Raw genomic sequence first — 20899 nt, 5'->3', positions numbered from 1 at the left:
TATTGGAAATATTCTTCAGAAAGTTATATGTTTTAGCGCTATCGGTTCTAATTAATATTTTCAATAAATTTATTGAAACTGTTCTTTTTTGCTGTTATGATTGCTTTTTTAAGAATGGCAGTCTTCTTCCTCCAATCTTGAGTATCTTCTGGTGTTTTGCTATGTTCTGATTTGGTTCTTGCTTTATCTCTATCTTGTTTCAATAAATTCAGGTTTTCTGTCCAGAATGGGGTGTATTTTTTTGGTTTGCCTCGTGGAATGTGCTTTTTTGCAATTTTAAGAAGAGATTCACAGAAATATTTGTTCAATCTATCTGAGTTTGTATTTTCCATTAGTGGTGTGTTGAGCTTGAGGTGTTCGTCGAGTTCTGTTGTAAATAGTTTCCAATTCGCTTTCTTAAAGTTCCATGTTGTTTTGTTATTGTAGGGTTCTTCTCTTCGGTTTTGGTGGAGATGGATAGAAGCAATGATGACTCTATGGCCAGATCCAGGGTCTTCAATTATTTTTTTCTTGGTTTCGTGATGGATATCTGATGTTACTAGTAATAAGTCTGGATTTGTACCAGAACCAGAATAATGAATGAAAGTAGGGGGATCTTCTTTTCTGTAGACAAGTTCTGCGGTTGTAGTATTTAGGAGGTCCATGATCATTTTTCTAGGTTGGTTTACATTATCATAGCCCCAAAGTTGGGAGTGGGCGTTAAAGTCACCAATTATGATAGTTTTAGGTTGTATATCAAACAAAGTTAGATCAAGGGGATTATTAGGTGGGTTATAGGCACTATAGATTTTTGAAATGTTGATTTTTCCATACTTCAATTTTTATTAGTTCTAATTTGTCTTGATTATCCATTTCTTTTATGATTTGAAAATTTGTAAATAATGTGTAAATGTGCTCGGAGACTTAATGTCTTAATTATAAAATAACTTTGATTGACAATGTTATTTAGTCATCAATAAATTTTGACACGTATTTTTAAAAAGAAACTAATTTCGTCCATTGTTGTGCATGCATTCTGCTTCTGCTACTTTTATTGTGAAGTCAGTTTTTATTCATTCAGTACAAGCAGGCTTATGTGAGGTGTTCGTGTTAAACTGTGTGTTAATAACCACATGTCTTTGATTGCGAAAATAATAATATTAATAAAATTAATTTAATATTACGAATAATTTTAATTTTCATATTATACAATGTCATCTTAATAGATCGGTGGGTAATAGAAGATAATAAAAATGACAGTTCCTACTTCAGGAATATTTGGAAATTTCTAAATGTGCACCTTGCGAAATTCCTTCCATTTCCAACAACATATCTGTACGAAGTAGGATTTTCACGATATGCAGCAACAAAATAAAAATTCTGTCATCGCCTGGTTGCCACATCAGATATGAGAATCCAACTTTCTTCCATCTCCCCCAACTTGAAAGGAATTTGTGAGATGAGGAAACAATACCATTTTTCACATTTGCAATTTGAAGATATGTTTTTTTTTTTTATTTTTATAATTGTGCATGTAATTGCTGGAAAAAATACATGCAGTTTATAAATACTACTGCATGTTTATGAACCGATAGCTATGCATGGTAATTAATGTAGTTGTAGTGTTAATTTAATTTGAGGATCCGTGAATCTTTTTTTAAGTCGAAAAGAATTCACGATCAAAAGTTTGGGAACCACTGCCTCAAAAGGAACTAAAAATCTTTTTAAAGTATATGTTTACTGCTTTGTAATCTCTAATAAAATGCATTTTGAAATAACAACGTAATAAAAAATAGAAAATGCAAGTGTGTGGATTGAAGGTGGGCATTCCTCCATTTTTCTGAAATTAGTATTTCTTGCCTAAGTAACATGTAAAAAAAAATACATAAATGAACCTTTTTATTGTCTGTTAAGTCCTTCTCCCTTATTTTAATTTGATAAAAAAAAAAACAAAAAAAAATCTAGTGTAATATTCTATTATTTCATTAATTAAGCATATTACGTCTATCAAATCAAGTGCAAATAATGTTCCTCGGTCTTACATATATTTCCTGAAGTTTGAAGATGTCGTAACAAAAAAATTCTCGGTTATATTTGCTCTTGAAAAATTAATAAGTCTCATAATCTACTGCGAGTTTGTTAAAAATATGTATTACAAAGGCATGCACTGAAAAAGTCTCACAATTCAATATTCCCAACAACCTCCAGATTACATGTTCAACTGTTGTTTCCTTTTTAAGATAGGGAGGAAAAAACAAACAAAATGATGAAGGTAGAAAAGAAAGATAATGGAAGGAGAGAAGAAAGGAAGCTAATGATAAACTTCTTTATTAAAGGTGAAAGCAAATTTTATAAGACTTACCTGAATAGCAGCATCTACAATATTATTCTTATGGCCGTGTTTCTCTGAGCACAAATACATTGACGCCAGTGGAAGAATAAAGCAAGTCAATGTTCGAGGAGATGGAGCTACTGTTAGTTCCTTGGCAACTTGGCAAAATCTGAGGGAAGAAGTAAACCAAAGTGTCAGATGGCACATAAGTATATTTCCACCTGGCAAACAAGCATCTCCTTGGAACTTTTAGATCTTATAACACTGAAATACATATATACACACAAAAAAACTGTACTGTACTGCTGAAAATTCCAAGTCTACAAGAAATGCATACAGAATGTCTCTCTATCGTGCAAATGTGTGTTTGAGTCAGTCAATTAGTCCCTGCTCTGGTGGCATTGCCTAGACCAGTGTTTCTCAAGCTTTTCTGAAGTGTGGACCACTTTTTTAAGTCGAAGTTCCGCGGACCACCTTACTCTTGTTCCCTTCGAAAGCAAATTTATCATTTAAGTAGCATATTTTAATACCAGTATACTTATATTTTAATGTAGAAATAATTAATTAAAATTAATTTAACTCAATTAATTTTATATTAGCATTAACTCATTAAGTTAATGTTAATAGAAGGAAATTTCTTATATCGTCATTTGCAAAAACAGAAATAAAAAAATTAATGCAAAAACATGCCCGATTTTCAACAAGTAAAGATGCAATTTTGCATGTTCTATTATTGGTGTACGACGTACATTATGTGACCATTTGAATGTGCAGACTGGGTGTCAGCAAAACTATTAAGAAAGTCATAAATACATGAAAAGGTTCGGTACTTTGGTCCTGTTATGAATTCGGGTGGTCCCTAGCTGAGTAACAGGCACAGCGCCAGATTTGCAGGAGAAGATGGCAAGAAACACCACGTTCATAGTGCTTTAAATTCCTCTTTTGTTGCTGAGACTAGGGTGGGAAGGCGATAGATGGGTAGGTTAAATAAATTTCATAAAATGTCAGTACTGGGAGAAAAAGTGAAAGGTGATTGCCATGTGTCATTTACAAACTCTGAGATTTTCAGCTATAGTGTGATACCCAATTCGATTTAATTTTATTTTTTCTTCTGTCTTTTTTGAAGGACCACAAAAGAGACATTGAGGACCACAGGTGGTCCGCGGACCATAGTTTGAGAAACGCTGGCCTAGACCATCAGCCTGTCACCCTTACACCTTATATTGTCCATATACCAAAATTTCCATGAGATCAAAATGTCCACACACAAAATATCCATAAGATCACAATGTTAATAACACTAAATGATAAAAAAATGTGAAAAGGATATTTCCTTCCTTATTGCCTACATCTGCTCTCCATCATGGGGCACAGCTCCAGATTACAGATGACATCCAATTCCTCGTAGATATGTGAGAATTTTTCCATAGTTCCTCACAATTTGCAGTATTTGTCTTCGATTTGTGTTGTATGTTTTATTTAGAGGTTCCTAATTTGTGTGTGTCCAACCCTTACTTGGATGATTTGCATCCATACTGGTTTTCTTCATTCTTTGAGATATCAAGAAAGTTATTTTATACCATGTTCATCTTCCTCCAGTCTTGACACTGAATTGCTAGCTATTGATGCTGCTCTTCAGTGTGTTACTCAAATTTCTGAAAAATCTATTTGCATACTTACCAACTCCAATTGTATTGTATTGTATCTCCAATGGGGGGTAGCCCTATTTTACATGTATGCTAGGGCTATAGTTTTACACAAAAAATAGGCCTAAGCATAAAACAAATTGAAAATAAAAATAAATTAGCTTACACAATGGAAATAAAACGTAAACAATCCATAATTTAAACATTGCGATTGCAAATCAAACATCAGTCATCAATTGAGACATACAGAAAACAGTTACAACACATAAACATAACATTTCTTATAGCGGTACTCTATAACACAATTAAGCAACTTTCCCTAACATACATCATAAATTAATACACAATAATCACACAAACACAATCAAGCATCCCACAACTATGACTCACACAAGAAATCAAGCATCCTCTACAACACATACACTTCAACATGATAACTATACTTTTAAAAGTTACAAATTTGGCTGCAAAAGAATAAATAGGACACTGTTACTAAATACTGTTATTTTCTACAAGATCTTAAATACACCTGTAATAAATCTGTGAAATTCCTTTATGCAACATTGCTTCAGAAGAACTTTTGTAATTAGTGGTGACAAAGTTGTATTGCACATGCTAAGGTCGGTTTCTAGCCGATATCTCTTGCGTTTTTGTAGTGGGCACTCAAATAACAGGTGGTCGACTGTTTGTGTGGGGTGTTCACAGGGACATGAAGAGTCATTTGGGTTGTCAATTTTGAAACGTTCAAAATATGAATTAAATTTTCCGTGTCCAGTCATGAATTGCGTGGATATGTAAGATGGTTCATAATTCTTTACGGTTAGTCTATGTTTAACTGTGGGAAAACATAGTGATTTTGTGATTTGGCCATTTGTACTATTTAACCACATTGCATTCCAGTCATTTAACATGTCCACCTTCATTTGCATTTTTACATAAGAGAGGGGTTGTTTAGAGTATGTGTGTTCTGTTTCCGAAATTGCGGCCATCTTGGCTAGATGATCTGCTCTTTCGTTTCCTGTGTTCCCTACATGACCACATACCCAATCGAAACATACATGTTGCTTACATAGTAACAAAGTTTCCCTAATACCAACCGCAATTGGATTGAGGTTATATTTATCGTCAATTGCTGCGAGTGCTGCTTGAGAATCACATAAAATTCGTACATTACACGGTCTATTTACACTCCATTCTGTTGCTTCCTTCAGTGCTAGGAATTCCGCCTGGAATACGCTGGTGCACGCTGGTGAGAGACCGTAATGTTTGTAGGATATTTCAGAGCCTCTATCATAAACAACGAAAGCGCAACCAACAAGTGTACTTGGCTCTTCATTTCTGACAAAACGTGATCCATCAGTATAGATGTGGAGGTCGTGTTGACGTGGGCAGTCAGGTCGAACCGAGCGGGCGTATAGTGCAGGGTGTCCACAAGCCAGGAAATGAGCTGGGAGTTTAACTTCTTCTGTGGTGTTGGAATTGAAGTGTAAACGTCCTTTTTTGATGTTAGTTAATTTTCCTCGAAATATTCCTGTCAAATGTAGGGGTTCTATGCCAGCCAGAATTAACGCAGCATCTGTGGAAATGGTGCGGTATGCTCTTGAGATTTTTAATGCAAATCCGAATTGAATTTGTGCAAATTTCTTCTGAGCCCATTTCTTGGTAAGTACATCATGAAAAGTAGAGGCACAATATAAAATCATTGGTTCAGCTGCACTCCGATATATAGTTTTAAGAATTGCTGAGTTGAGACCCCAGGAAGGTCTTGCTGCAATAGAAAGCCCTGAAGTAGCTTGTTGGCTTTGATTAGAAGGGAGTCAAAATGCGCTCGAAATGCAATTTTTTTTTGTCTAAGACAATGCCAAGATAAGGTAACTCATCGGTCATTTGAATCTGTCCCCATTCATGCACACCAACTCCAAGGGGGCTATATTTAATATAATTAAATATGTACCAAACCATGCACATAGAATTATTCCACTTCAGAAACAACTAAGTAAACTAAAAGAACTCCAAAAGGAAATAGCATTTCAATGGATACCTAGTCATTGTGGTATACCTGGAAACGAGAAAGTCGATAATATTGCAAAACAGGCAACATATTTGCAACCAAGACCCCTTCAAGTGATATCTCTATCCAGTGTTTTTGCTTCAGTAAAGTCTCATTTTACAAACTTATGGATCAACAATTGGCTCTCTTCTGACAAAGGAAAAATTTTAGTCTGTACAAGAGAAACCAAATGACCTGGAAATGTACAAAAACTTGCCCAGACATATTCAAACATTTTTAACAAGAGCCAGAACAGGTCACATTGTCACTCAATTGTACCTACACCGAGTCCACATTTCTAATAATCCTACCTGTCTGTGGTGTAATAATCATAATGAAGATCTGGAACACATTCTTCTATACTGTCCATCCATAAACCACAAAAGAAGTAAATTAAAATCATCAGTACCAGTTGCAGAAGACACAGCCCTGAAGTATATATTGACTACACCCCACCTCTGGCTAGTAGCAACAGGCATCTATAATGAACACCGATCAAAATACCCCTAATTTCTCGTGAAAAACAACTGAATAGACTACAGTGAACTTTATGTTGTCAGCAAACAGCTGGCTACATTAAGAAGATTGATTTGATTCATTCTTTAAGCATTGTAGCCTCCAAATTGAAGATTGTTGCTGGTAATCACAGAAGCATTACAAATTCTTCTTTCGCTATACTTCCAGTAAATTTTTGTTCTACCTCTATTGTAGTCATGATAATGGTACAAGTATCCATAATAACATGGGAAAGGCTTGCCCTTTTATGAATTCAAGATTTCAGCTGGTCTATCCATTGCACTTGACAATTTTACATAGGTTACTATAACTACCATGAACAATGGATTTCAGCTGGTCTAACCATTGCACTTGAAACTTTTACATAGGTTACTATAACTACCATGAACAATTGATTTCAGCTGGTCTATCCATTGCACTTGAAAATTTTACATAGGTTACTATAACTACCATGAACAATGGATTTCAGCTGGTCTATCCATTGCACTTGAAAATTTTACATAGGTTACTATAACTACCATGAACAATGGGTATAGTGGACATTATAGGGTGTAGTGGACATTTTGACTCTGGACAATTTAGCATGGACATTATTTCATGGCCATTTATACGCATGGACATTCTATTGTCGCGCTCAAACCTCCTGACGTTTCGCGAAAGCCAGTAACATGCGAGCGTGATGTTGTCACAACTACTCTCTCCATCTCTGTCATTCAGCAGCAGTAGTTTTAAAACTGTGGAGCGCAACCCTTTACCTGAGATTGGTTTGATAGGGAGATGCAGAAGACTTAATAATAATAATAATAATAATAATAATATTTATTATTATCTTCAGATTCATCGAATGAAATAAAAAGTCACAAAATATAGAAAAATTAGTTGAGTCAGACGTAACTCGCTGAATTTATATCAGTTTTGTAAGTTTTACTTTTATTAGGGTTAACAAAGTTGTCGAATAACACAAAGGCGCAGCTTGATCAAATAAATTGAACGACAGGATTAATTTGAAACAGTAGGCCCTAATTTTCTGTAGCCTACAAATGAATTGATTGAATTGACATAACACTAAATAGCATTATGTCCATGCAGTCAGAGCACATTCTTACAATAATAGTGGTTATTATATGCCTGTGTTCCGTTTAAGGAAAATGATGAATTAATAAAATGTACCTTTTGTGCTGCAAATTTCTACTCCAGTGGCAGAGCTAATGGTGAGCCAACATCGCCGTCGTCAGCCCCCTCACCATTAGTTTCACTGTCATATGTGTCACTGTCTTCTTGTAAATTAATACCACTGGTTCTAAAATGCTTTCCAGGCCTAACTCTTTAGCGAAATCTTCCTCTTGTAATTTCACCGAGTGTTTCACGCATTTTTCAAGTTCCTTATTTACAAGTTCTTCCACATCCGACATTTTAAAGTTTTGTTGTTTCTAGCGACCTCCCTTTTCACCTGGGCCCAAATTAGTTCTATTGCACTATACTGGCAATGATAACGTGAGAGTCTTATCACTTCATGCCCCATTTCATTGGCCAGCTGATCAAGTTCATACATTTTTTCACTGCTTTTGAAGGGCATCACTTTTTCCAAAAGTTCTGACAATGTCTGAGGGAGAAAAACTAACACCTTTACTTTTCAGCCATTCACTGATTTCATCTTTTTTAGAGGAGGTATTTGGTGGTCCATTAATGCTAACGGAATGGTATGGAGCATTGTCCATTATAATTATACTCCCTTCCTCTAGATGATTTAGAAATCTGTTTAAGAACCAATCGCGAATGATTGTGCCGTCATTTCTTCGTGATAATCACTGGTTTTCTTTGATCTGAATACCCATTTACTACCTGGAACGAAAGCTGTTTCAGCTGATACTACATGGCAAACAATAAGTCTACCTGGTGTGTGGATAAGCTTCAGGGCTTCTACCTCGTTGTCTTGGTGTTATTGGCTGACGTTTCGACCGCTGTGTTGTGGCCATCTTCAGAGCAGTTGTTGGATAAGGAAATAGTCTGCCAGTACTTATATATATAGTAGTCTCGATGGGGGGAGTACTTGCTGTGATAGGTCGTAGGTTCTCCTTCTGGCATCTGATTGGTCCTACGTGGTCCAATCCGGTCTGTATGAAGGGGAGTATTCATATTGAATACTGGCCCTCATAAGGTCCGAAACAGTGACCTTGATACCGTGCCCGTTGTCCGGATGAAGGGGGGGGGGGGCGCCGCGTACATGTGGAGACCTGATTTCTCATTCCTAAGTATAGGTTGTAGGTTCTTCTGGCATCTGCTTGGTCCTATATGGTCCAATCGGGTTGGACCATATAGGACCAAGCAGATGCCAGAAGAACCTACAACCTATACTTAGGAATGAGAAATCAGGTCTCCACATGTACGCGGCGCCCCCCCCCTTCATCCGGACAACGGGCACGGTATTATCAAGGTCACTCTTTCGGACCTTATGAGGGCCAGTATTCAATATGAATGCTCCCCTTCATACAGACCTCAACCGGATTGGACCACGTAGGACCAATCAGATGCCAGAAGGAGAACCTACGACCTATCACAGCAAGTACTCCCCCATCGAGACTACTATATATATAAGTACTGGCAGACTATTTCCTTATCCAACAACTGCTCTGAAGATGACCACAACACAGCGGTCGAAACATCAGCCAATAACACCAAGACAACGCGGTAGAAGCCCTGAAGCTTATCCACACACCATGTACACCAGCTGCGGAAGCCTACGCGAACAATAAGTCCACCTCCCTTTCCTAAAGGCACTTTAAGACCTCTATTTCTATTAGAGTCTTACCAAACATATTTCAGAGAATGATTTTTGTTGACCCAAGTTTCATCAAGGTAAAATGTGGGTCGAGTGTCACCTGATGATCTGATCATGTGCATTTTGCGCAGAAACGTCAGTCTTGCGGTAACAATATCATTCCGTTCCATTAGATATTTTCGCCCATTAATGGTTTTCCTGTAGTGGAATCCCAACCGATTGAATAATCTTTTAGTGGAAGAAACTGAACCTGAGTAATTAATTTTTTTCTAAGCAGTACAGTTAGTTTGTCAGCTGTCGGAAATTTTCCGTTATCGTAAAAGTAAAAAATTGTACGTTGTACGTCTTTTTGGAAGTCGTCTAGATTTGTAACTCTTTTAGGAACATTCATATGCTTTCAAGGAGAATGGAACAATTTATCGGCACCCTGTGTTTGTGCTCTTTTAACGTCTCTGCATACACGGAACAATGTAGACACACTTAAAGAACACGCCTCAGCAGTCAGTGCTCGACATTTTGAAAAGTTAAGATTTTTACGCATTTCTTCAGAAGAGTATTTCCTAAAGAAATTATAAACACTAAACACCATTTTTCGAATTTTACTGCCATATCCACTCGATCCACCATTCCCACTTGCACTGGGCTCACTAAGAGACATAATTATTTTGAGAATGCCAAATTGCCAACACACGAAAAAGATATTACATTACACTTTCATATACCGTACTTTAAACAGAGCCAACTGCACACAACACCATCAGAAATCGAACTGACATTTCAATTTAGTAGTCTCTCTTCTCTCCTCTCACAAACAGATAACTCTGTTTATATTCTGAAGGGACCCTTTGTTTGAAGCTGTAAGTTTATGGTTCTCAAAATTCTTACATATGATAAACATTCCTTATCGTATTGCAGCTGTATAAATATCGTCCACTACTTCATTGCTGGAAGTCAGCACAAAGCAATGTGACAGAGGCAACTGTGACGAAAAAATCTTACGAAATTACGATGATCAGAAACAACTCTCTGATTCATTAGAAATCCCATCATCCACATTAAAGACAATAATAAAAAATCTCTACAGCTGCGACGTCGGAAGGATGTAAGCGCAAGAGAGTGAAGTGTGACAAACATGAGAACTTGGAAACACGCACACGACAAATAACTATAAATTACTTTTTTCGATAGAATTGAGTACAGTACATATTGTAAATGTCTTTGACGTACAATACAGTAATTACATAATGGAGTAATACTGTATTACGTTTCATGAATCATGTATTTCCATAAAGAAAAATGCTAATAGCTACTGTATATAAGTGAAAATTACAAAGTATACCCGTCTAATACGCGGTCCCGATTAATACGAGGTTTACACGCGGTCCCTTGAACAGCGTCTTATCGGGGTTTTATCGTATTAACCCATAACATTGGAACCACTGGGGGTAGAAACGTGATTTTTGTTTCTATGTGTTCAGGAAACATTAAGCATTCATCATATATACATGCAGGGTCCCAACAACATACCAATTTTCCCAGCACACTTGTTACTTGATTTTGAGATTTATAAGCGGCGACTATGCGGCGGGTCTGCGTAGCCCGTATGTTGCAACGCAGCACTGCCACTATTGGCTATAGCCGATAAGCAAACACACCTGCAAACGTCAGGAGTTTGAGCGCGACTGTAATCCTGGACTTATGACTGGTAATCGCCTGTCACCCATATGATTCCAGGATTAAGTCCCAGTTAGGCCTGGGATTTTTTCATTGCAAAATCCATAGTGATATTTTTGTGGCGGACAAAGTTGCAGTTGGAGTTTTCTTATAGTTCTCTTGTTTCACCACAATAGGCATCAATATCACTTAATCTGACCTCCATTTCACCAACAATCCCCAGTTACTGGTTGGTGTTGCACAAAGGGGTATTGTCTATTGCCTGCTCGAAACCTAGATACTCAGTGAAGCTCAGTGTAGTGAACTGGTGTGGTTTGAAAATATGCATTTTCTGGAGGGCAAGCATAATAGATCTACAAGGCTGCAGTTCTAGGTGTTAGTGCCCCCTAGATCCTAAAGCAAAAAGTAGTAAAGGAAGAGAGTGAGAGGAGGAAGGAAGAGAGGAATATAATATATGTATATACCAGGTATATTTCCTCCTTCAGTCGTTGGGTTGTAGGCAACATTGCATATTATGGGACGACAATGAAATTCAGATGTCTTTTATAAAGGGAGTGGTTCTATGTAAGCATGACTAGTCATAAAGTGTGTGATACGATGCATGTATCTCATGATCATAGAAATCAAAGACCTGTGTTCCTAAGCAAAGAGTTTGGGTTCGAATCTCACAGTGGGTGGATTTTTTTATAATGCCAGACTGAGGGATACAATAAAGGGTAATAGTGATAGGACGCATATGCAGTGTACAGACTACAATGTTTTGTCCATGATGTTTGTCAAAAAGTTTTATGTCCACAATAACTATTATTTGTCCACATTTTCATTACGCCAAAAACAGCAAATAAATAAATAAAATGCCAATGATTTACTCTCTATATATGCTATTTTCTCACTACAACAAATTTTGAAAAAAAGAAGAGAATTTAACTTGCCAATATTTCTTTTATTTATTGATTATGAAAAGATATATGGACAACGTGAACAGGGAAAAATTATGGCAAATTTTATAAGAAAATATAACATCTTAGCTATAGAGAGCAATACAAAGTCTTTACAGCAATTCCAAAATTTATATCACATATTCTAATGGACGCAACCTAACAGCTACCACATGAAGGGAGGGAGAGGCATGACAGAACAGCAACATGCCAGGATCACCGAAAATGTTAAAGTCTGCACAATGAGTGGCACTGCCAGTCCTCACAAAAGAAGGGATCCAAGCCCTTGCACTGTAGGAGTGACACTGGAATAAATTCACCCCAAGTACCGAAGGTAATATGTGAAAGCCAAGACTCAGATTTTAAAGGCTTTAATTTGGAAAAATGCCGAAACTTGTGTGGGAAGAGAGATGTAGGCATGAGGCCCCTTTCTTCTAGGGTTCATCCCTACATTTGTCTTACCACCTTAGGAAAACCACAGACAGGATGAGTTATCTCAATTGAGAAGACTAGCCAATTGGCTCTGAGGTGACTAATATATTAGTGCTGTTGATCGATCAAAATATTTAATCGATTAAGTATTTGGATTTAATCGATTAATCGATAGATTAATCGAGTTTTGATGGAGTTGAAAAAATGTTTTAATATACTGTAATACACAATTATTGTTAAATTTAACTTGTGTTCGGTGATAAGCATAAGTATTATATTGTATATTATATCTGTATATATTGTATCGTTATATTACAAAAAGCTATTTTAATTGCTTACTAACATATTTATTATGAGGCTTATAATTTATTGTGTCAATTTCTCCGGGAATTTTTGAGATAAACATAAATAGCAAAAAGTATGAAGACTCACCTAGTTAATACTGCTTCATCCATGATTTTAAACATGTTGAGTGCATTCACATACTCCGAATTAAGTGCTGCTCTACATTTAGTAACAATTTTTCCTACATCAATAAACATGAAAAAACTTTTTTCTCTCAAGCACTTCTCCACGATCGTTCAATTTAAATCCCAATGTTTCACCAAGTTTATCTCTCAAATTCTCATATGACATAATGGAGTTTACACTTTTCACAAACCACAGAAAGCTGATTTTTTTTCTTTATCAATCTAAATACACAACCTTCATATACAAAATCAGTACAGAAACTGCAAGCACCTGTAAAGTACAGCAATCGAAACAGAAGACTGGCCCCTATTGTAATCGAATTACCAGATTATAGAAAGAAGGTAGATATGCTCTCACTTGCACACAGTGTAGACATGGCTACACGAGGGGGACGAATCCCAGAAAAGTATGTATTTCATATGCTAGGAAGATGAGCTGACAACAAGGTGGAAGTTTTCTTGGAAAACCATAAACTTAATAAGGCTTTTGCATTGTGTTTCAACTTCCAATAAAGGTAGACTAGGTCACTGTGTTCATATCTCCATCTCTTTCTGAAGTATTTGCGTAAAGATTTTCTCTACGCTACCTGGTTTACCATTAGAAAATAACAGTACTATTGTGCTTTTAAGTAAGCAAATTCTGAGACAGAAATATTGTAGGAACTTTTAGTATAAAAGCCAGTAAGTTAGTTTTAGTTGCATTAACAAAATAATAATTAATATCAACTACAACCAATTAATTTTAATCGACTCGATTATTCAATTAAATATTTTTTATTGATTAATCTTACAACAGAAATTGATCGCTTAATCAATTATATTAATCGATTAAATCCCACAACAATAATATATATATAAAATTTGAACTGGTAATGGAAATTACAGGAAAACGGCTGAACAGATTTTAATAAATGACCCCTCATTTTGAAGCTTGGAACCCAAAGTTTTTCGGAAAAATAGTAGTTTTCAGTGAAATGTCAATTTTCCTACATCACTTTCCTTTTTTCCAAAATCCATCTTTCGTCAGTTTTGGGAACTAATTAATTGCATTCATGGCCGACTTGATGTTCACTTCCTTAAGCGAAGCGAGCATCAAGTCGGTCGTGTTGCATTTCAGAATAAAACAAAACATACACTACAATAAACAATAGGCTATTACACGAAGGCCATGACCTACAAGATTGCTGACATAGAGTTCAGACGACTCATAATGCCAATATGTCGATCTTCATTTGTGCAATTTTTTGACAACGTATAAAAAATAATTTACAGGTCTGATTCTCTGGTCTGTAGTTTTCTGAGTACAGCTGTGTATTGGATATTAAGAACTACAAAACTTAAGAATGTTTGATGACATTATTACCATTAAAAATGAAATATTATTATAGTTAATGCAATACATAATGCTATACTGATATATGAAAGTAAAACTTTTGGGGCTTTATGTAAGTAGACACAGAGAAAGAATATTTTATATTAGATCTTCATTTCTATAATTTACTGAGTAACGGTTATAGGCCTACATAAACTTATGTTACTGAAAACTATGAAACTTACATAAGGTAACAATATTGTTATTAAAAATGAAATACTTTTACAATTATTAATCAAGTGGTGTGGGTCCTTTTCATATCTGTAATGGCAGTGTGATATAGATATTTATATGTCTGATTCTCTAACTTTCCTTAGTAGTAACTGAGTCATGCTTCCTATTTTAGCTGCATCTTTAAACTGCATAAAAATTAATTTAATATTTCTTTGGTTTAATAGATTAGATTTGTGATCACTGCCAAGCATATTTTGTTGTAGGAAAAATAGCATGCCATTTCACTTATTGCTACCGTGATGAGTAAGTTTATTTCCCGCAACCAGCAACAAATGAAACACTGAAACTGCTAACAATTTACGATGGACAATTTTATTTAGGGCGCATATAAGATTCTACAACTCTGGCATATCATTCGCCTCATTTTCCACATCTCAGCAATAAATTCCTCACAACATCCTATATTACAGAAAATATACGAAATAACATTCACTGTTACACAAATTAATCCAGCAGTATTTGATAGATCAGTATTGTCTGGAAGAAGCGCAAAAAATTACAATTCATAAGAAAAGACCAAAAGGTATTACTTATTGATAAAATAAAAGGCCTACAAGATTTTGTAGTCTCTTGATCACCTCAGCAAGATCTCTTAGTGGGAAAAGGTGATTCTGCCCTCTACATTTCAGGGTAGTTTACGAAACATGCAGCAGCTATACCAAGATCCTAAGTCTTTTGTTCAAAGCATGACAAACCTTACATTTTCTTAACTTTCACATACAATCCACAATGACCCGAAATAGCTACTGCATTACTCCCACATGAAAAACCCACTGATCGTCCTGACATTGTTACTAGAGATTTCGCATTGAAACTCAAGAACTGAAGACGGATGGGTTCAAGGAAAAGTATTTGGCAAAAGAAAAAAAAAAAAAAAACATTGAGAGGGAGTATATTTCACTATTATGGAAGCAAATAACTATCAAAATGTCTGGTATTCTTCACTGAAAATAAATCTGAACAATTTTTATTTGAACTTTTTATGGACTTAGTTTGCAGCAGTTGCTGCACAAGCCACTAGTATATATATAAGATCAAAATGAAATTAATTAATTTGCAAGAAAGAATTAGTTCGTTAACTAAAGAGAAAGGATGGAATGAAGTAGAATCTGAATCTGATAGTAATCATAGTTGTTAGGAATAGATGAGAATCAGAATAAGAGAATAGTAGTACAACAGTAAGTGATATAAATTCTAGGAAGTGATAAGTGAAAATGAAGGGACAAGGAAAGATATAATCAGGAATATATATTTCGGTCACTATATGTCAATGTATAGATTTTTAGTGGATGAGGATGAGGATGAGGATGAGGATGAGGAAGAGGATCAGAACCAGAACCAGAACCAGAACCAGAACCAGAACCAGAACCAGAACCAGAACCAGAACCAGAACCAAAATCATATCATATCATATATCAATTTACTTTGAACAGATTTATATTAAAACAAGTACTCACTTTAGTAAAGCTCTAGATTTGCGATGACTTTGTAGATGCAGTATATTTTCAAAAAAGTCAACTTCTGGATCAATTTTACTTGTCAATTTTGATAAATCTTGCAACACTGGATGCAGGTCGCTGCATTCACGTGCCTAAACAGATAAACAAAATTCTTACCTCTTGTTCATTTAACTTCTCTCTTAAACTATGACAACTTTGAGTGTGCAAGGCTATTAAAGGCTGGTTCACAATAAATCGGGAATGGAAACGACAACAAAAACAAGAATGGAAATGTTAAAATAAATGTATTTCTGTCCTTGTTTCCGTTCCCGGTCTATTGTGGACCAGCCTTTAGTCATGATGAAATGGTAACAGGGAAAATGTAAACAAGAGTTCTTCTACTAAGAGAAAATAATTCTCTACCTCCAAAATGAAAGCAGGTTAGACTCATTTAGTTTGTATTTATATTAAGATATAGTGACGAATTTATAAATACAACGAAATTTGGGAAAGAGAAATCTTAGAAACTCTCTATATAACCAACATCAAGATTTATACTCTCAATGGGGATTTCGAATCTCCAGAGTGGAGGAATAGTCTGCTGTCATTATCTGCGGATTTGAATGTTCAACAAAAGTGGGGAACTACGAATGTCATTAATCTTCTACAATGCTAGGGAACTACAGTTGAGAAGTAGCAGAACTACAAACAGGACTGTGAAGTTGCATCAACTTCATCATAACACACTGGTAAGCAAAAAAATATTTTTTCTGAAATGATTCTAAACAGCCATTGTACCTAAAGACTTATAAACATGAAATGCAAAATAATATGACAAGAAACATATCTTGAACATCGTTTCGTATTAACCTTGTATGTAATAGGCTCACTCTAAGACTTTGCTGAGTGCAACAACAGACTTTCTGTTCAGGTACCAGTGTTTCTTGGTTTAATAACAATTCTATTACTATACAAACTATTCAATCACTGAGATAATAATAGCTTGATAATGGAATAATAGTGTAGAGAAAGACAACAAAATTAAATACTCAAAGAAAAACTATCTCAGAGCTGCTTTATTAACAAAAAATCACAGGGACTGCACCCTCCCCTCTACCATCAATAATTTAGTTCTTTTCTATTTATTTATTTATTTTTTGTTTATTTAATATGGTGGAGTTAAGGCCATTAAGTCTTCTCTACCATACCACTGGAATACAAGAGGCATATACAGAAAAGAAATAAAAATAAAGTTACCAAGTACAACTACAAAAAAACACGAATCCAAAAAAGAGTGGAGTAAAAAAAATACAAGTAGAAAAAGAAGATCACAATGGGCACAAAAAATACTAATGTAATAATTATACTGACTACCTAATATTAGTGATTAAGGGAACCAGGTAGTGATTAGGGGTAAAAAATTCGATTTTTTATTTTGTGTTAAAAAAAAAGTATAAAACTTGCTCTTGAAAACAATATAAATATTGTGTGTGGGGGGGGGGGGGTGTTTCTGCAAATAAGCCCTTTAAATTTCGCGGTGCATGTAGTTCATAATTCTTCTTTTTTTTAATACAGTTTTCCATAAGTTGACATTTTTAAAAGTTAAGTGTATTTTTCTCTGAAACTACTGAATCGATTTATATGAAGCTTTTACAGTGTTTTCTGCAGCCTGTGTTCTACATCGTGGACCAACGGGTTTAAGAATATCACACACATAACACGAGAAAAAACAGATATGCACTGAAAAAAAAAATTGCAAAAAATGTTAAAGTTTAATATTTTTTCTGTTTCACTAGGACTGAAATATTTAACTAAATTTTGCTTTAGAATTTACAATTTACATTACTAGATAACTTAAAAAAATTCTAGGCATATGAGTAAAGATTGTAGCAAGTAATGTGCACCTGAAGAATAAGGTACACTTAGCAAAGTAGGAAAACAAGTTATCAGTTAGGGCCTCTCTTTTGCACTTGGATACGAAATTAATTAGTTGTTTATACCACTGAATTCAGAATGATTGATTGTATAAGCATGGAAATTTTTATTCCACTCTGAGCACTAAAAGCTTAGAAATATTGAACTAAACTTTTGTACTGAAATTTTTTAATCGCACAGGCATCACTACCCACTCCCCTTAAAGAAAATGACTAAATATTTAAAAATAAGTAACTGATTGTACAAATATCAAGAGAAACAACACAGTAACAAATTTCGAAACATTTCCAATAAGTTAGAATACTCAGTTTACTGCAGTGCACTCTATACAGTAAGAAGATGCTTAATAAGTTTGTTTTTGAATACTGTTAAATTCCAACAATATGTCACTGGGTAGGGTACTCCACAAGTGCAATAACGAGATTGTGTATAATGGTGAATATGATGATGTCTTATGTGTTGGCATGGCTAGTATGTGGCTATTTTGTGTAAAGATTGTGATAAGATGGTAGGTGACTGAAGCGGAAGGCAAGGTAGGTTGATGCAGAAGTGCGAAGAACATGGAAAAGCAAAACAAGGGAATGAAATTTCTATTCATTGAACCGTAGCCAGTTTAGAGTTTGGACGGATGGGGTACTGTGGTAAGCGTAATGGACATTGCAGACAAAGCAAACACAAGAATTATGAACACGTAATCTTTGCGACTGGTTGATATTAAGATCAGTCAGTAGAAATCACAATAATCAAAGTGGGACATTCCTAGTGTTTCCACTAGTACAGTAAAACCTCGATAAGACGCGCCTGCTTATTATGCTCTCCCGTGTAATACGCTTTTTTTGTCTGGTCCCTGCACATTTCATATATAACGCCTTTCCACTTTCCATTAAGTGACCCTGGAAATTCCAAGGCTGAGTATGCAGTCACACCATAGTGTTCGAACAGTGAATGTACTATATAAAATTGTCGAAGTGTAAAGTGTTTTCTTTTGAAGATAAGGAGAATATTGTAAGTGACATTGAACATGGTCTTTCACACGAGGATAAGGGGGGGCAGCATATTTTAAGTAAATCAACTATGAGTAACAGTATACAGCGTAAGCCATTCCACAAAAATGAAATATTTTAATTACTGTATAGTCTTTTATTTTCTTGTTCACAATTTTATTCATTCCTGTCACTTAAGGTTAGGGGAGAGACATTCGGATTTAGCGAACCTTGGATATAGTGAATGAGATATGCAAGTCCGTACAGGTTCATTATATCTGGAGTTGACTGTATATTTCTAAAGAGTGTGGTTTCAGAGATTTTTTTGTTGGACTGTGTGCAAACAATTACTGCCTTCCTTCTTCTTCTCCCTGAGAAAGAACACAGACATGTACTAAAGCATGCAGGCACTAATGGCCCATTGTGTGGCCCACAGACTAGAAATCAAGGCAGAAGACTGCAGTGGATGACCAAGTTCATGATGCTGCAATAACTGTATGCATGCAGCACTCAGTTGAAATGGACGATTACAGCAGTCACATCTATGTCACTTTGAAAAAGAATGCCCATAAAGCTACAGGTCATATGAATATTTATAAACTTATACATGTGCCCTCCTACCCTCCCTCCAGTGTGCTAAGAAGGAAAAAAGGAGCAATGAGAAAGTGTAAAGCTTGTTAATCTCATGAACTCAGAAAGAGATCATTGTTACGTGCACAAGTTGTGGTGTGGCTTTGTGTAAAACTCCATGTTTCGGCTATTATCACAAAAAAGAAGATAGTGAAAGAACATGGCAGAATATTTTATCTATACTCAGTCCTTATTCTAAAGCATATAAAATTTTAATTAAAAATAATTATTTTTGTTCATGGGGACGGGGAATGAAGAAAAAAACTGAATGCTTGCATTTTGTTCTGGCCTACTAGAACAATGGTGGCATTTAAATATCCATCTCCCAGAGGAAGAGTTAAGGAAGTGAAAGGAGAAAATTAGAATATTGCGAAGAGAATTCATGAATTCCGTAATAAATATTGTCCACATGGAACACTTACCATCTCACCAAGAAGTTTTATGGATTCATGCTGGACAGTTTCATTCTTATCTCTGATACCAGTACGAATTAATTGCAGTATTGTGTCATTCACAAGGAACTCCAAATCTAATGGCACTTCTTTATACTTGAGGCATAAAGTAGGGGCCACTTTGCGTAAGCAGTAGCCTGCACTGTCCTTTAAAGAAAGATCCTTCTCCTGAAAAATAATCATATACTCAATATTGGTTTTCAATTTAAACAAATGATACAACTTATCAGAAGATGCTCCTTATTCTAAACATATCAAGTGCAAAGGAGACAATGTTTCAAATTAATAAAAAAACACTTTTAGAACAAGAACATGAGATATTATAAAACTCTACATACAATCAAATACTCTCTAATAGTAATACTGGAAGTTCACGATTAAAGTGGTGCATGACATACCAGTGCTATCTAGTGACAGGGATTGTAGGCAGTGAAGATGACGTGAAACATTACACAGTTAACTGTGACATGAGTTTTGTTCTTCAACAAATACGTGGTATAAGTCGTAAGGATTGTTCTCAATGTTGTTGCACACAATGTCAGGGAAATGTAGAATTATTTGAAGGGCTCAGAAAAAAGATGGTACAAGTGACATTTCTAAAACTTTTGGGAAAATGTGAATGCATTATAATATGAAATTAAAAAATCAGAACACATATATACTAACTATAAATTGTATTACCTTTGCCACAAACACATTTATAAGGATTGCAAAAAATTTTAACATGTAAAATTTAAATTAAGTCTGAGTAATACTAATATGATTAATAGTATGCTTAAAAGTGAAATGTGATTAATTAGGAAAAAAATGGTACAAGTGCACTAGTTGTGAAAATAATGTGAAATTATGTCTGAGCAATACTAATATGATTAACACTTTGCGCCCGGCCATGGTAATATTACCATGCATTTAAATTCACCAAGATGCCGGACATGGTACTATTACCATTACAAGTTTAAAAATGTACTACGCTAAAACAGTTTGAGTTTTCAACATGAATGTTGCACTGTATTGTAGGTCCGTCTTTCTAGTTTTAGT

The 20899-nt window shown here is 35.3% G+C and overlaps 1 protein-coding gene across 7 annotated transcripts in view; it reads right to left on the bottom strand.

Moving 5' to 3' along the window:
* Positions 1-20899, bottom strand: part of LOC138705059 (small subunit processome component 20 homolog) — a 297829-nt gene that overhangs the window by 87949 nt on the left and 188981 nt on the right. For all 7 annotated transcript variants that reach the window (XM_069833649.1, XM_069833650.1, XM_069833644.1 and 4 more), the window contains 3 exons: positions 19832-20029; positions 15880-16013; positions 2342-2480 (listed from right to left, as the gene is read on the bottom strand). In XM_069833649.1, coding sequence (XP_069689750.1) covers positions 2342-2480; positions 15880-16013; positions 19832-20029 — 471 coding nt within the window. The remainder of the gene's footprint in view (positions 1-2341; positions 2481-15879; positions 16014-19831; positions 20030-20899) is intronic.

This window comes from Periplaneta americana, chromosome 8 (genome assembly GCF_040183065.1).
Source record: "Periplaneta americana isolate PAMFEO1 chromosome 8, P.americana_PAMFEO1_priV1, whole genome shotgun sequence".
Classification (NCBI taxonomy): Eukaryota; Metazoa; Arthropoda; class Insecta; order Blattodea; family Blattidae; genus Periplaneta; species Periplaneta americana.
This window is presented reverse-complemented; position numbering and strand designations above follow the sequence as displayed.